This window comes from Anopheles funestus, chromosome 2RL (assembly GCF_943734845.2).
Source record: "Anopheles funestus chromosome 2RL, idAnoFuneDA-416_04, whole genome shotgun sequence".
NCBI classification, from domain to species: domain Eukaryota; kingdom Metazoa; phylum Arthropoda; class Insecta; order Diptera; family Culicidae; genus Anopheles; species Anopheles funestus.
The window spans coordinates 76,961,348-76,978,354 of record NC_064598.1 but is presented as its reverse complement, the minus strand read 5'-3'; the positions used below and the strand labels follow the sequence as shown (position 1 = coordinate 76,978,354).

General features: G+C 41.7%; 2 protein-coding genes across 2 annotated transcripts in view; both read right to left on the bottom strand.

Moving 5' to 3' along the window:
* The window catches only part of LOC125763957 (protein vestigial), a 43,591-nt gene that overhangs the window by 8,145 nt on the left and 18,439 nt on the right, over positions 1–17,007 (bottom strand). Inside the window, exons 4-5 of the mRNA XM_049427701.1 lie at positions 15,297–15,605; positions 50–138 (exon numbers count right to left, since the gene is read on the bottom strand). Coding sequence (XP_049283658.1) covers positions 50–138; positions 15,297–15,605 — 398 coding nt within the window. The remainder of the gene's footprint in view (positions 1–49; positions 139–15,296; positions 15,606–17,007) is intronic.
* LOC125763899 (uncharacterized) overlaps positions 1–17,007 on the bottom strand; it is a 337,203-nt gene that overhangs the window by 317,684 nt on the left and 2,512 nt on the right. The window lies entirely within an intron of this gene.

Sequence of the window (17,007 nt, the reverse complement as noted above, 5' to 3'; positions counted from 1 at the left end):
CAGTATATTCGGAGAAGACGGAAAAGATGGAAAGAGTTCGTCCACATACCTGATGATGCGTTGGGGCAGGTGTTGGTGGAACGTAGTTGCTGTTCCAGAATGAGGGAGGGAAATTTCTACTCGACATCGAACTGTATCCTGAATGAACGAAACAAACAAAAAAACACACACAAACACATTAGTATACTGAAACTTTGTGGAAAGTATATGAAATATTTCAACGATGCTTAGTATCGCGTTGAAATGTTTCAAGTATCATGAGCTATTTTAACCTTATTAATTTTTAATAAACTCCAACTGCATATCACCTCGGTATTTATAATGCATTTGAACGTTCAGTAGTAGCAGCATAAATCCCACATTGCACTTTGTATGCAACTCCAAGTGCAGATCATAATTTCCATCAACCATCCCTCAGGAACAGTTGGTTCTGGACGGTGCGCATACAACCTGTTATACAACTTCTCATCCGGAATCAAGCCAGTGGACGTTCTTCTCTTTGGTCGTTCAAACTCCAATTTTCCTTTTTTTCTCTTTTTCCCCTCCCTTCTTCACACACACACAAGCGCGATGGTTTCAGCCAAAAATTGTTGGAAAAATCTAATTAAACAAGCATCGACATTCCAGCTTTCGATAATTTCCCTCCCGATACTACCACGGTTTGGATGGGTGGAAGGGTCATGACATTCTTCGCAGGTGGAAGGCACAGCATGGCCGCAAGAAAAGCCAGCCCTCTTGATGATCAAGTTGCGATAGAGAGAAAAGCCGCAACAAAACAAACTCCCGAAGGACGAGCAAAAGGTAAGTGCAATCTAAAGAGAGAAAAAAAAACGAAAAAATATCACGCGAAAATTCCCAACCTTTCTGCCATGCCCTTCGCCGGGGGGTTTGTTTTTTCGCCACCACTAGCGCGAGAACTCAACTTGCCAGCAAACAAAACGTATTCGAAGGTTTCATCGGTGGTTGTTTTTTTTCTCCACCCCTATTTTATAAGATGATCACCCGGGACACGAACCCGGGGGCACATACCGACGGGGGCCGATGGAACCACTGCACCACAACTACCACAAACGGGAGATGGCGGCAAGCCTTTATACCTTCCGGCAAAGATGACCATTCGGTTTGCTTCGGTTCGCGCACAGTTTGCGATTGGTTTCGCAGCGTCTTGGTCAAACGAATCTTCCATGCGCGATCTTTCTTGGACGCGGGAAAAGCAAAACAAAAAAAAAAACAACAAATAAACAAAACATAACGACTGTCGGCACGGTGCGGCAATTGAGTTTTTATTTTATCCCAGCAGCAGAGTCATCGAAGTCGACCGAAGGAATTTCAAACTGGAAACCCATCAGTGCGATCGGATCTTTGATTTGGGTTTCGTCGCGGATCGGCAAGTGTGGAAGCAGGAGTGTGAACATTGAAAGTTTTAAAATGGCAACCGTCACGCATTGTTAAAAGGAGTTTGCATGTGTACGGGAAAATTAGCTGACCTTCCCTCCACCACGTACTATTGGTGGAGAGTCGTGTCACTGGAAGGATAGAATGTGTTCCTTTTTTCACATGTCCTTGTACCAAAACAAGCTGAACCAAAACAATATAGAACGTAATTTCGTAGATATAAGCATAAATACTAGGAGATGATAAGAACGATAGAATTGAAATGAAAATCTCGATGACCTCTCGGACGATGAGCTACTGATGCTGCGTAAATTAATTTACGTACATTCATGTGAGTACGTTAATTCATAGCATACAACACCATTCGGCTGCGTGACTTCCGGCTGGGGGCGTACGACAGCGACGTAATGTGCTGACAATAATTGAAATTTCAACAAACGAACCCAACCCGAACCGAATTTCACCAACCCCACTCTGTACGAGAAGGGGTTGGTAGTATTGTCGAAATTTTTACACGTTGCTTTCCTCGAATAGCTTTCCTTTCGTTTGCTCTCTTCAGCATCTTCAGCATTCCCCGCATAAGACACAAGAATGCGAACCGGATTTGGGGCGGACAGGGCGGGACGCGCAATTGTTGGCCAACAACAACAGTTTCAGTTTTCTTTTCTATGCTATGAGATACTCTCTCGCTCACACCGTTCAATCCACTCGGCGACAAATTTATCTACTAGTAGACAGCAAAATGTACCATCGCTATGTTTCGCACGTTCCCCCGCTTGCTGTGATGTTAAAATAAAATAAATAATTTAAACACATTAGAATGGTTCGGATCAAAGATCGGATCACGCTACCAGGATGCGTTAAAATGTCCCACGAACATCTTTTCCAAATCAAGGCCAAAAAGAAGTGTGTAGTTAAAAAAAAATCCTTAAAAACTACCCCAAAACTTTTTTTTGTTGCTACTCCACTTTTTGAAAACAAATTAGCATCAACCACAAAATAGAGACATTTAGCAAGTTTCACATCTTTCCTCTTCCCACACCCCACGTTAGCCACACTTCACTAGTGGACATTTTTCAAATAGTTTACATGCATAATTTAAACCGAACCGCTCTCGCGACTAAGCGTGTGCCGCCATCTGTCGGTCGGTATACGTACTATTCGTACAACCATTCGAATGCGCATGTGGACCGTCGACGCACGGTCGCACAGGGTGGGGATGTTGTACGCGGAAAATAGGCATCTCTCTTCTTCCTTCTACCGCTTCTCTTTCCCTTCTTTCCCTGCTTTCCTCTACCCTTAAAACATAACATCCCCAAGATGGATGGTTAACAGTAGACAGATATTTCGACTATTTCATGCATTCGAACGGTGCAAATATTTTGAATAGCATTATCAAATAGGGCAAACACAGCATTATGTAGCAAATTGTGTGTATGTGTCTTGTTCGTATGTCCACACCGATGACAGCAGAAAGGCGTCGTGATTCACGTGCGTGATTCAATTTGACCGCACGATCTGTTACGTTAAATCAATTGAACCATAACGTATTTATTTACCTGTTTAGGGAAAAGTTTCTGTAATACAAAAAATCACTTTATAGAAACAATTTAAAAGAAGCAAATGTCTTATAGAAATATTTACAGAACAGAACAGTAGAATACTGTTGCCTTTAATCCGAGCATTGGACTATCTGTACTAAACCTGGTAAGTATATATTAATACTTTAGTATATTTAGCAGAGATGTCATCGACATACTCGGCAAGAATCGATTCCCGATATGAACGGATAAAAGGCATTCTACTATACAATCCAGTGTATTAGTAACAATGAATCACGAATGATTAAATATGACGCAGAAGGATAATTCATTCATTAAAAAAAGTTGTAAAAAAGCATCAAATGCCTAACATTATAATATAAACATAAAAGTTCTAAATCCATCCATCCATTCCGCCCTGTGAGGCGGAAAATTAAATTTATCATACATATCCAAAAAAAACACACACAAAATCGAGACTTGAAAGGAGTTTTTCGCTGGGGCGTTATTAGAATTTCGGGCCCCTGAATTTGTCGCGCGAATCGTTCCATTCGCTTCGTTGGCCGCGAGGCATTTTTCGCCTGAACGCTAAAATTCATTTAATCTTTCACGTTTTTTTTTCTCAAACTTCTGCTTTTGCCTCTTTAACCTATGTTTGCTAATGCTTTAAAGCCATGACGCTAGTATGGCCTTCCCCCCTCCCTCCACCCCATTCGCCCCTTAAATGTGTGTTTATTCTTTTGACTATTTTTGTGTTTGTTTGTGGCGTTTCACATTTTTGTTGACATTGGTAAATACCCTACCCAATGGCATGCAAAGCGGCCAGCTCGTTCCTGTTGCGTATCCTGCGTGTGCGTACTGCATATACGCTAATGGTGACAACGACGCAAACATACGGAAAGTTGGTGGTGTTTTAAGCACGAGCAAAAGATGAAACAAATAAAATAGAATGGAAAAAACAAGAATCGTTGGCCTCACACCATACGACGAGGGGGCCTCCCTTGCATGCCGGGCGTACGCGGATATCAGCAAAGCATGCCCTCAAACATTTTTCCACCGAATTGGTAGCATTCCTCTCGTGTGCGGAAATTATTTTCGGGTTCAAACACACAATTCTCTGGCCCGACGGCCCGGTACGCGATTCACTCCAAGAAACGCGTACTGCGCTCATTTAAACGATCTGTATAACACCCAAATTGATGAGATTACAACGGGGTTATAATTTATCTGTTCGGGATCGACGATCGCGCAACGTGGCCCACGGAAACGATATTGAGCGCGCAGACCGCTACACTCACACACACACACCCGCCGCCTGCTTCTGTTCATGCCACTGAGACTATTTGTTGTTTGGCATATTTGCGCAGCCCGAAAGGTTAAAAGGAGGAATTATTTCCGCCACCATGCCGAACGAGATCGTAGAGAGCATTATTCGCATTTCTCGATGACTCGCATGAATTTGGGACACAATTTTCCTTCAACCTCCGTAAAGCATTGGAAATGAAATGTCTAACCCTTTCCACCATCACCCAAAATCAGCGGAACTGAAAATGTGGGGACACTTTTCAAACATGCTAATTGATAGCTGCAATCTATCGCTTTCAACGCTTATAAAGCGTGTTCTCCCACGTCAACACCTTTTTTTTTCCTCGATTATCTGTCATAACGATGTCACTATTTGGAGTTACCCAAGAAATTTCACATGGATAAAGGAATTACCCGCGACAAGAACAACACCAATCTCACCCAAAAAGAAAAAAAAACGGGTTAATTTGTTCCTTCTTGACAGGGTGACAAAATGCCACATGACAGACGGTTGATGACTTCTTTTACGCCCAATTCTTGACGTGTGCCCGAGAACTCACTTCCCTCACATTGTGACATTGATCCTCTTCAAGGGCTTAAGAAGCGTCTAATGTCACTCGAGTCGCACCACCACCACGTCAGGTGTGGCTTATTATGTTAATTAATATTTTAATTACCACAATTTGACGTGTACCATCATACAATAAGCCATTCCCCATGTTTCCTAGCGGCCGCAGTGTGGCCACTCTTGTGCTAAATGCAGCTCCACACTAATTAAACTCGATTATGATGACATTAATGAGTAATGAGTTGTGTGTTAATGGGAGGTAGCAGCTTGACATGGCGGGACCTTCCCAATTCCTTCCCAACCATACATTTGGGGGGGGGGGGGATTGCGACTGCACTCTTCGCGCAAGCAAGCAATGGCGTCGTGGTACACCGAGAATGAATCGTTTTGAGGTCAAAAATAGTTGAACCGAATGAATGCAGACTGTACATACAAATTTGCACATACTAAATTTATTTTATTTGCACATAAAAGTCACTTATCGTAGTCACTTAAAGCGAAATGTTTGGATATGTTTTACTTCTTGTATATTTTTTTCGTACTACAGCTGGAGTTATCCATCTTGTTACCCTTTCGAATGATGAATCTTACCTTTGGCTTCATATAAATCATTCGTTCCACCTCTCTGTGGACGAGAGTTTAGGAAACCTTCGTCTTCTGATGGTAGTATTTCGGGTTAAAATCTCTCACACTTACAGCAAAAGAACAGGATGACGCTCTATGTGGGTAGTCCCTATAAATTGTTCCGCTTAGACGGCGTCTTACGAACAAGATTCAACACCAACCTCCCCATAACTAAGTGTCTTGGGTATTACGAGGGTGTGCACACACACAGTGTTGTACTGATGAAGCATGATTTTAATAGTCCTCCACAATCATCGTGGGGTTACGCTTCGCTTGTGGGATTTCCTTGCGCATAGCCACTTCTCGCGTCTACCTTCCATCCAGTACGAGACACACGCACGCTGGGTGATGCACACCACACCAAAACGAAAAACAAGGAGTTTCTGAACCACGAGGAGTTAAACGAGTTAATGAAAATGCGTACAGAAATCATAAATTATCGCACGTTTGATGGCAGCGAGGCGCGGTTCTAGGCAACCAACCAAAACCAACGAAGCAAACCCCGTCAACGCTCAGGACTTTTCACTCCCGCCCCAAAAAAGGTCGCATCGTTTTTCTTCTACATTTTTGGTGAAATGCACACAGCCAAAGGAGTGAGGTAATACGTGCGCGGGTACATTGGTGTAAAACATGCGTTAAATATCCGTAAAAATTAATTTGATACCGAGTCTTGCGCGAAGATATCATCGTCCGCAAGGACTGTGGAGGGCGGAAGACTAGAAGCAATATTAGGCGACCGGGCAAAGATAAATGGTTTCAAGGGAGAGAAGGGAGAAAAAAACGCATCGGTACTCTAGTGACCTACGACGTTGCCACAAGATGGATGAAGAGCGCCCATGTGTTTGTTGAAAAGGGTTTCATCATTAACACCGGTGGTAATGTATACGAGGAAAAAAAGGGAAAAAATCCTTAAAAAATGCAGATGGTATACATTGTTTGTTTTTTTTTTTCGTTGTCGATAAGGAGATAAAAAAAAGAAAAAAAAATGGATGCGTATGTCAGGATGTATGGTGACAAACGAAAAGGTCCCAATGAGTTGTCCCTATCGAGCAGTACAAGTGTTGATATCATTACTGAAAGGGTTTCAACAGCGAGTTAGGACACATGTTTATACATTTTTTGGGATTTTAATTTGATCCTGTTTGGAAAAGGAATGTAACACACACCGGTCTGTCTATGGGAGCGGCCAAACTGTATTAATTATGTCCTCAAGACTAGTTGTATTTTTTATTTATTTCTTTAATTTTTATTATTTTATTTTTTACTAATGAAAAGGGTTGTAGGAGAAATCTTTTCTATTTTTTCTAGTTTTATTGTACAACAGCATTGATATAACTTTGAGCAGATAGACGAGTTCTAGATTATTTGAAGGCAGTTTCACTTGAAATTTTATTCCCAGACGTGCTTTTTTTTTAATTATTTTTGAGAGACTTTTTTCTCTTTCTACACCTCGCTGATCGTAGAACCACAATTTTTCTGCAAAGACGTCATGAGACGACCTTCACTTCACAGTAGCTGTTTAAACGAATTTTTCCTCAATTTTCCACCCATGTACGAAGGTCCGTTTCATGACCCTTGTTATTCGCTTTAAAACACCCACACCATTTAAATCCAGCAGTCAAAACCCCGTTTAACTGAAACACAAAATAACAATCGAGTTTCCTCCATTCCCAACATTCGCTGTCACACGCTTTCGCTACCTGATGCGAAACTGACCAAATGGAAAACAAATTATTTCACAACATTTGCAGAATAAAATCCCGATCCACGATCATCATCTCTCCACGCTTTACGCGGTGTGCCCCAGAGTATCGATACGAGATGATCGCGATCAGTTCACGGCACTCGCCAGACCACAAAGAAAGGGTGAAAAAAAAACACCAAAAGCAAAGGACACACCAAACCAAAAAGGACAGTGTGTGTTGCAGCTTAATCGCGGGACAGGCATGTTCAATGGTTCAATCCGCGTTCAATCGCTCCAATGTAATCGCTCTTGATCGGGTGATTTACTTAATACTTCTGTTCAGTTTCTTCAGCGGGCATTTGTGCTTTACCTTTCGCGCACGGTCCGAACAAAAGAATCGCCGAAAAGGAATGGCCGCCCAACCCCCCCCCCCCCCCCCCCCCCCCCCGGGGGGAAGGGGTGGAATGTTTTCCGCGGGGTCAAAAACAAATACTCTTTCTGTCATGCCGCCATGCAGACGGCGAGTTGTTTTGCGAATCTCTCTCGCAGGGGGAACGAAAGATAAGCGAAGGAACAGAAGAAAAAACAAAGATTTAACTCACCGTCGGGAACGTTTTACTTTTTCCCTACACGCTTGTTCGGTAGCGTAGTGAAAAGCGCAAAAGCAACAAAACAAAACATAACAATTTTCAAACATCCCTTTGAGAAACGAGAATTTGTCCGTTTGGAACTGTGGTCAGCGCTAAAGTGCGAGGGGCCGCGGAGAAGAAATTATTTGCTGATTTTATCGATCGCATGTTTTGTGGAGCACTGGAGAAAACAAGATTGCACTAAAATAGAGGAATCGATGCAATTTCTGGTTTTAAGTATGGGAAACCTTTGAAATAAAACCTTTATGCAGTTCCCTGATAGATAAGTAGACTATTAGCGTGGACCTCGGAAACTCGAATCGTTTATATCTCAATTTTTTTTGGATTCAATTTTATTAACATTTTATTAACCAAACATCTCGAAAATAAACTGGATCAGCATAAGGGATACACAATTACAAAAAATACACAATTTACAAAAAATATGTTTTAATTATTCAGGAGCTGTATATAGCGCTATATAGCGGGGCGGTCCGGTGGTGCATGTGATAAACGGCGCCAGTCCACACGGCCGGACCGGGTTCAAATCCCATCCGGACCGTTCACCCGTAGCAAGGACTGACTATCCGGCTACGTGGTAAAATAAGTCTAGTAAGCCAGAAATGGCCGGCGTGACCTGTAAGGTCGTTAAGCCAAGAAGAAGAAGAAGATATAGCGCTATCTCTTTCCTAGAGAACTCAAAAAAACGACATAAAAACAAGAAGAATCCTCTCGGGACGTTCGGTTTATCACTACAAAACCGCCATCATCTTGTCACCATGCACAATGATTTACATCGCTTTCAACCCATTCTTAACAACCTTAGCTAAATTTAAAACTGATCGAAAAACGGTTGCAAACACACACACACAAAGACACTACACGATCCGGCACTGATCCGTACCCCAAAATAAACCTCTCACATCTTGCTGTCCTACAGGACTGCTGGTCTAGTTTTCAATGAAATTTTAATTAATGTTTTCTCGTTACTTTAGCGCGCGCACATTTCAACTGACAAAAAGGAAAAGATCTCTAACAGCGTGCAAACCGATGAACAATGAATACGCGAGTGCGAACACATTCCCCAATCTTAGAAGCGCGTTCGAAAGGGTCAAAGCGCCCCAAAATGGAGTACATGTCCATGGTTGGGACTTTAAATTAAATTAACAACATCGGCTTCTACGTGTTGTAACATCGTGCTTCGGTCGGTAAGCTGACGAATTTCTACTGCGACATGAAACTTCCACGGGCAAACGAAACCATAAAGATCACAGATGCTATTTACCCGCTCCATTCCATTCGAAAGGTAACCCCCGCGTCTTTTCTGTTGAGAAGATATTTCCCGAAAAACAAAAACCAAAAAAAAAAAAATGAAACGAAACAGCAATGCGTCTTACTCCGTTTGATCGATATGGAATGCAAGCTATTCCGTTGAATGGCCCGGGGCTAGAATGAAGTTAGAGCAATTTCCCCGAATGATCTTCTCCCTTCAAAAGGAGTTACTTAAAGAGCATTTGCTCCATGAGCGGGAAGAAACACGAGACCTAACACCGTGTACAAGGCAACAAAGGTAACATCTTCCGTAAGCTGTATTGCCTGCCTCTGTTGTTGGGTGGAAAACCCCGATGGAAAATCCTTCCTTTGCTTCATTAAAACGTTTTTCTTCCGCAGGGTTAACAACAATGAAGTTTGCTGTAAACGAACGGCAGGCAGTAGACAACGGGGCATGGTTTACAGTTTTAATTTTGTTTCGTTTTATTCTGTATGCCATAATTAAAAGAGTTACTTCGAGAACACAGCACAAGCCACAAGAAAGGGGAGGGGAGGGGAAAACTTTGATATCCGACGGGAAAAATTGGTTCGCCTGTAACGATGTGTGTTGGAGAAAAGATGCGCGAAAGCAGAAACTCGCTGCAGAAAAATGCTCCCAACAACACGAGACGGTACACTCGTACCATGAGTAGTAGCCATCATGCTCTTCTTACGGGTGAATGCTTTCTTCCCTTAGGAGGGAACTACCCTCCCCTTAAGACATGCCCGACCTGCTGCATTGTTGACGGGTTTACCGTACCCCCAAAAAAAAACAAACCTATACAAAGTCCAACCAAAAACCCGTCGCTCGATGGCGAATAACCGTTCAGGCGTGTGTGCAGTACTTATTTTAGCGTAAAATTGGTAGCTAAGAAATTAAATTTATTATCTTCGATCAAAGAGCGAACGACTAAATTAAGTTCGCCAGACATAATTTTGCCATCATCTCCTCTTTCGCCGCTTACCGTTTGCATATCTATCGGCAGAAACAGAATCACTTCCCTCCCGGGAACACAACCAGGCAACCGAAAGGGTTGCGAAGAATTGTTTGTTTTTCGCTTTGCCAACCGCAAAATTTACGATGCAATTTTGGGTGAATTTTTACAAAACGCCCAACGATCTGAGGAATTTGCATCAGTCACGCGTCGCTTAAACAACACGGTCTTCTGTTTGGGAGATAGATGATGGTTGAACTTTGAACGTGGGAAGTAATGAGAACACCTAGAACGGATTCAATGCATGACGTGATTTGCGATAATTATTACACTTTTATCTATTTTATGAATGCAGCTCGTGTTTTCCATTATCGTGCGTAAGATGCATCGTAAATTCGATCACAGTTCGGGGAAAAGCGTGTAGCGTATTTATACAGAATGAAATTTTATGCACAATAACAAAATGCAATACATTGTTAAGCTGCTATTTTTAAATTTTACTACAAATAACATATTATCGAAACATTTTATTTGAACAAACAACATCAACAGTAACCTACAACAGCAATATTTTCGATGGATCTTAAGTACATCTTGGTACTTGAACCACTAAACTAGAAGAAACATGAATCTTTTTAGTAAAGATACTAATCCATTGACGTTTAATTTTATTTGACGTCTGTCAAACTGACTGTCAAAATCACTACACGAAAAAAGATCTCTACATAGAAGATCCGAGAAGTTTTGTTTTGTATCGTCTAGCATACGAACTCAATCAATAATGCAAAATCAAAATATATTAATCGCATAAAAATGAGAACAATTGAAAGACAAACGTCGAGCAAATTAAATCCTCACCTGATCCTGTCTGAGATTCACAGTACAGAGCACAAGCATCAAAGTTTTATCACGCACGGTATGTTGCAACCGAATTCCATTCGCTTCTTTTCCCTTGTTTTCCCTTCAGTTTATGTCGTGCTTTAACGCCTAGAGAATTTTAAAGGGATTTTAAGCTACTACACTCAAATATTCACACACACACACACACACTTGTATCCTGCTCAACCCTTTGCTTACCCATTCTACAAAAAAAAACCGTTGGTGCGAAGATCGGTGTCGCCCTGTATCGGGTTTGAGTCGAGACTTTGCACGCGTATTTTTTGACGAATCACGCGATTCTTGGCGAGATCCAAACGGGAACCCGCCGCACCGGCCTGCAGCAAGACGACATTCCAACGCATATTAGACGTCCGGCTTCGGGCCGTGGGACAGCATCCAAAGCCACGAGCAGTGGCGCAATCGGAAGCAAAACCGAACGCAATGAATTAATTATCTCATAACGAGTTCGTTTCGGCAAACGAAACAATTCTTATTCCCCGGGTGTCGACGACGCTTGACGTTGGAAACAGAGCGCTCAAAAATAGTGCTAATGGCAATCCGAAGTTTTGAAAAAGAAAAGTATTTGTGGAAACGATTGTGCGGAAAGAAGGAGGATACAAAAAATTAAACGGCTGAGTCACGGCTGATGTTTTCTTGGGGGGCTTTTTTAAAAGTAAGTTAAAAAAACTTATACTACAGTCTCAACAATTGGACAACTCTCTGTCTGGAAAGTCTTTCAGCTGCAGCGCCATATTATCCAGAAAAGAATCTCATTATTCATTAAGCATCCTGTCTGGTTGTGGTGCGTACAAAGCCATTACAAAAGGCATCGTCACTAGCGCCAAAATCTTCGGTGCCAAAACAAAAAAACTAAACAAATCCGACTACAAATAATTATCATCAGTTTAATTTGCATCATTAGAGATAATTTACGGGCTGTGCACGATGTGAGCTGCGTAATAAGTCACGCATTTTATTTCGCTTCCTCATCCATACAACGGGTTTGCATTGCCGTGTGTTGATGAATAAATGCATCCATTTATTGCATCCTGGTTCTGGCGGGCTTCACTAAAGCCGCCAAGGACAAAATTCAAAACAAGCAAAAATTGTAGCCAAAACAACACTCCACAGCCACCTTACCCTTTGTATCGCGCTTCTCTGACTTCGTGGACATATGTTTTGATGCTTTGATGCTTTCTCGGCTACCGCCATTTATCATGCAACCATTTAAATCTTCCCGTCTACACATAATCTGCCTCCCCGCCCTTCACAACACACCCCTTAGTACCGGTCGTTCTACCATCGTGAAGGAACACACTTTCCACCCTGTCACATACATGTCGCGACACATCGTTCCGGCGACTCCACAACTGAAGCATTAATCATCTTAATTTAAATTTAAATGACGCCATTTAATCTCCTTCGCTGCGTCTGTGGCGAACATCAACTTTTCTTTACACCACTTCTCTGTAAATCTCTGCCGCACCTTTCGCCGGGTGTGAAAAGATTTGTACTGATTTTTCCTCCATTTACTACAACCGAACTAGACTAAAACCCTGTGCCAACTACTATCCTGCGCTTCGGCGAATTAAACTTTGTTATAATATCTATCGTTTGCAGAAGAGTTTCCCGCCGCAAAAGATCACCCCAATGCGAATCAAAATGGCCACATTAAAATTGTTGCACAATTAAGCATGCGCTATACAACCCTCTTTTTTCCACCCCTAAATTCCAATGCAGGTTACCGTGCAAAGGTAATGGAGAATTTTAATTTTTATGACCACTCACACAAACACACCACATCTACCAGTGGAGAACACTTTTTTGCATATGTAACAACGGCCATTAAAATATTTCCTATGCGCATCACTCATTTCAGCGCGAGATGGAAAAAAACAGTCCGTGCAGTAAATTGGCCGTGGAAAAATTAACCCATTGCCTTTGGAAGGAAAAACTCAATAAAACTATAAAGTAGATGACTTTAAATTAAAATGCGTTGCTTGTTTTGCTTTCACTCCATCAATCTGCAAAACCGGATGCGTTCCAGTTGCATTTGCAACTCTCGCACAAGCAAACAATAGAAGGGAAGGTGAGGCTATAAAAATTGTTACAATTTTATTGTTACAACAGTTACAACCTTACCGACGTTCAAGATATCCGGGGAACTTAATGCCCCGTAGACGGTGTTACCTTCATAAAAACTCTGGCAAAGTGTTAAATTTTATGGTTTTGCACTTTACACTCAGTGCCATCGTGTTTCACACCTGTTTACAAAGGAGCTACGTGAGAAATGGTCATCAAGAAAGTGTGCAAGGTTGCTCGTTTACTTCCCATTTTCCTTAATGGACGGACAAAGTGAAGCCTTTCGGAGATCATCATAAAAATCAGACTAAATTTTATGGTGCTATTAAGGAACCTAAGCTGACTTTCTTCATTTGCTAATAAAGTTGCAATGGAATTGTTTGCAGTAATTAGTTCATAGGATTATTTCAACGATTGAATGTTTGTGTACCTGTGAAAGTATTATAAAAACAGGAAAATAAATGTCACAGTGCAATTCCACAGTACATTAGATTTGAAAATGTTTTGCCATTAATTATTACTTATGTACAATAGAGTTAGATCAAACAATGATGACTTACTGTCTAGTACAAACAATCCTGAATTTTTAAATGATCCAACATCACTATCACATGACATTAGATAATTGAGGCAACCTACAGCTGTACACCACGGGATATTTGATTGTTTGTAATAAAGCTAAAGCATACCTCAGTACACTCATAATTGTCCCATTTGTAGGTTAATAAATCATTGAACCTTTGTACCTGTTCTGGTGTATTGTGGCAAGGGCAAAGATGTTGTAAACACAAATAAATTCATCCCCGATGCCGAAAGGAACCCCGCAGAGCAAGAAAACCCCTTTCTTGTCCTGTGGATGTTAACGTTCGGAAGCAGTTTGTGGCCGTAAAGATGTGGTTCCGTTTTGTTGATTCCTTCGTGTATTGTGTGGCTCTGTTTTCCAGGAATATTTTTCCGGTTTTTATATTCCACTATCTGATCCTCCAATTCCACCTTTGACCCAAAGGTAGCCGAACACCTTTTATTTCGATGCTCTTGAGATTGCTTGCTGACAACAGAAGACAATAGTGCTGATCAGGGAAAGCCCAGGTAATTGATTAGTCAACCAGCATTTATTGAACATTCGAAGCAAAAGGGGGAAAACGAAAATGTTTCAGAAAGAGTTGATAGAAATTTTAAAGAATTCCTAAAAGGCTGAATCAACTAAAAACGATTCTAGCAGTTTGTAGAATCCTATCTCCTTGATTGTAATTTTCTTTATTTATTACAGACTTAAATGTTATATCAACACGCAATGTTATTATTACACCCCACAAAAATGTCATTTATGTAGGTAACAAAATTAAAGACATATTTTTTTTCAATCCTAACGACAATTGAACGGAATGAATTGGTTTCAACAAGCCCCTCTTAACACGTTATGATCCTCGTTAACAACAGCACGATCCCAATCAGCGTGTGGGTTATTTGAGTAAAAAAAAACCACCAAACTATAAAGACGTCACATAAAGTAAAACCACAAACCAAACGCGACATCTTGCTCATGTTTAAATTCTTTCAATTGATACCTCCTTCTGTTCGTATCACTCAAAAACCCCTTTTGTTGAGGCAGCATCTTTACCATACGGTCCCCGTAAAACTCGCGCCCGATTGATTCTGGGAATGTCACTAAAAGGGCTGTATTAACGCATAACGTCACACAGTGTGACATAACCCCAACAACTGAACCACCGCTATCACACACGCAGCAAAAGGAAACAAAGCAGAAACCCCAACCCCAACATATGATTCCATGTTATCTTCACCGACAGTTGCGACAACTTCCGAAAGGGAGATTTTTTGAAGTCTTTCCTTCTCCCATCGCCCAAGCGTCTGGGCACGATCGCATGCACTGCAAGATGTAAACTAAACATCCTCTACCATACGTTCATGCGATCTCCATCGGCTTTTATGCACGCGGTGTCGGCTTTTATGGGCGCACCGGGCCGTGATTTATATTTACGATCTTCTGACACCTTTTGCCCTCAGTGTGGCCACGCTCGCGCTAAACTCTCGCGCATAATATTTACGACAAACACCGGAGGGCGCTCATAAAAACTCATAAACAGCTAATTAAGCTCCGGTTTTTCGCTGGGGGAGGGAAGGGATCGCATCATTCGTTTAATGGGTGTTTTCTTGTGTTTTCACTTATCCGCTTACTGGCGCCTCAAAAATCTCACGTGTAGATCATTTTCATTGTGAAGTTTGCGATGCATCTGTTCAGCCCTTATCCCCCGGTTACTGGAACTTTGTACTAAAATGGTTCACCAATATTGAGAATGTGGTACCAAACGTTGTACTTACCTTTATTATTCTTATCGCTAAAATTTAACGCCCTAGAAAAGTGTTCGTCCACAACGCTGGCAGCATCGCCCGAGTAGTGCGTGAACACGACACACGTCGCCGACACGTACTGTGCCCGGCCATTGCCGCTACCGCCGGCCATTAATCCACCGCCGGACGACTCTCCGCTGCCACCGCCGGCCACGGCTGCTGCCGCTGCAGCTGCGGCCGCTGCCAACCCGCTCGCATCCGTCTGCTGCTGGTTGAGATTGTGCGGTGAGTCAGGCCCGGAAGAGCACGAACTATCGTTGTGTGCACCGGAAATGGTTCCTGCCATGGCGAAAATAAGATATAAGAGAGATAATAATTAAACATCAATTCATTAGCTTAAGTGAGATGTGCTTTAAGGTCTTTCAGTTAAATAAATTTTAAATGATGGAATGGGGAACAAATTGAAAAACAAAGGAAGAGTGATATCTGACATTAAATTTGTGCAAAACATTGCTATTCATTTGTTGAAGTTTTCCAATCGTTTAACTAAAGCACAGCTGTATGGGTTCTTGATCGTATTAACAGTGGTAGTAAAAACCTTTTAGGACCAACAATGATGTGTTTAAAACCATATTATGAGTGTATGTGGTCAAAATTATTACCTCTTTATCTAGTGTTTGTGCCTAATGAATCTTCTGAAAAGAGTCATATGAATCTTCAGTGAAGAATCATTCCATTAAAGAGTCGACTCCAAAAAGATTAATGAATCCTCAAAGATTCATGAATTCTCGAAGATTTATGAATCTTCGTAACTCCGATTCAGAATCATTCAGTTCAGTTCAAAGATTCATTCGGGTTCGTGAATTTGAATCAGATTCTCCTAAACACTATTTTTTCCCCTATTCTTGATACTATAACGCTTTCGTTGATCTCCTCGTTTTTTATTTGTCTTCAAATTAAATAAACCCAACAAATTGTCATCTGCGAAAGTATCACTTTCCTACATAAATTGCAAAAAAAAACAGACACTTTTCCATTTTAGCTGCCAATCGTCCCATCGAACTCACTTTCAGTTTCGACATGCCGGTGGATGCGTTTTCGCCGTGTTTGATTATGCTATCGATTATTTTATTGCCTTCCCGTAGTACCATGTGCTACACGTACGTTTTCCGAACAGAACAGAAGCTCAATAGGTGGCAAACGATTGCAATCGCATATTTACGCACGCTGACGATGGTCGTCTGCAGCTTTATTGTTCCTTCAGGTTCATAATTTATCTGCTGCTTAAAACCAACAAACGTACCGGTGACGAGTGGATCATAACAATTCATATTTAGCGCAAGAAAACCGAGTGTGGGGAGGAGAAAAAAAAACCCACCGACAATGCATGCTTGTCGTCACCTGCCCGTCTTGAATGGAGGGCAGCAAAAACGAACAGTCAACCGTCCAAAAGCGAACCAAACGGAGCATAAAGATGCAACCCACTTGCTTTAATGCTATGTTCCCCCCGGTTGCATCGTGAACCGGATCGGGAAGACCAATAAATAAATTGTCCTTCGACCATTATCAATCATCGAATCATAAATAATATATGATGCACCCGGTTCACCAAAGGAGAAGGGGGTCACACTCGTTCACCGCAGGGACTTTGGAGACTTTTCCTTATTCGATTTCGTTTGCCTGAATCCATTGCCTCGGAATGGTTTTGCACGCCGTGCTAAATTTGACTGTCGTCAAGGAC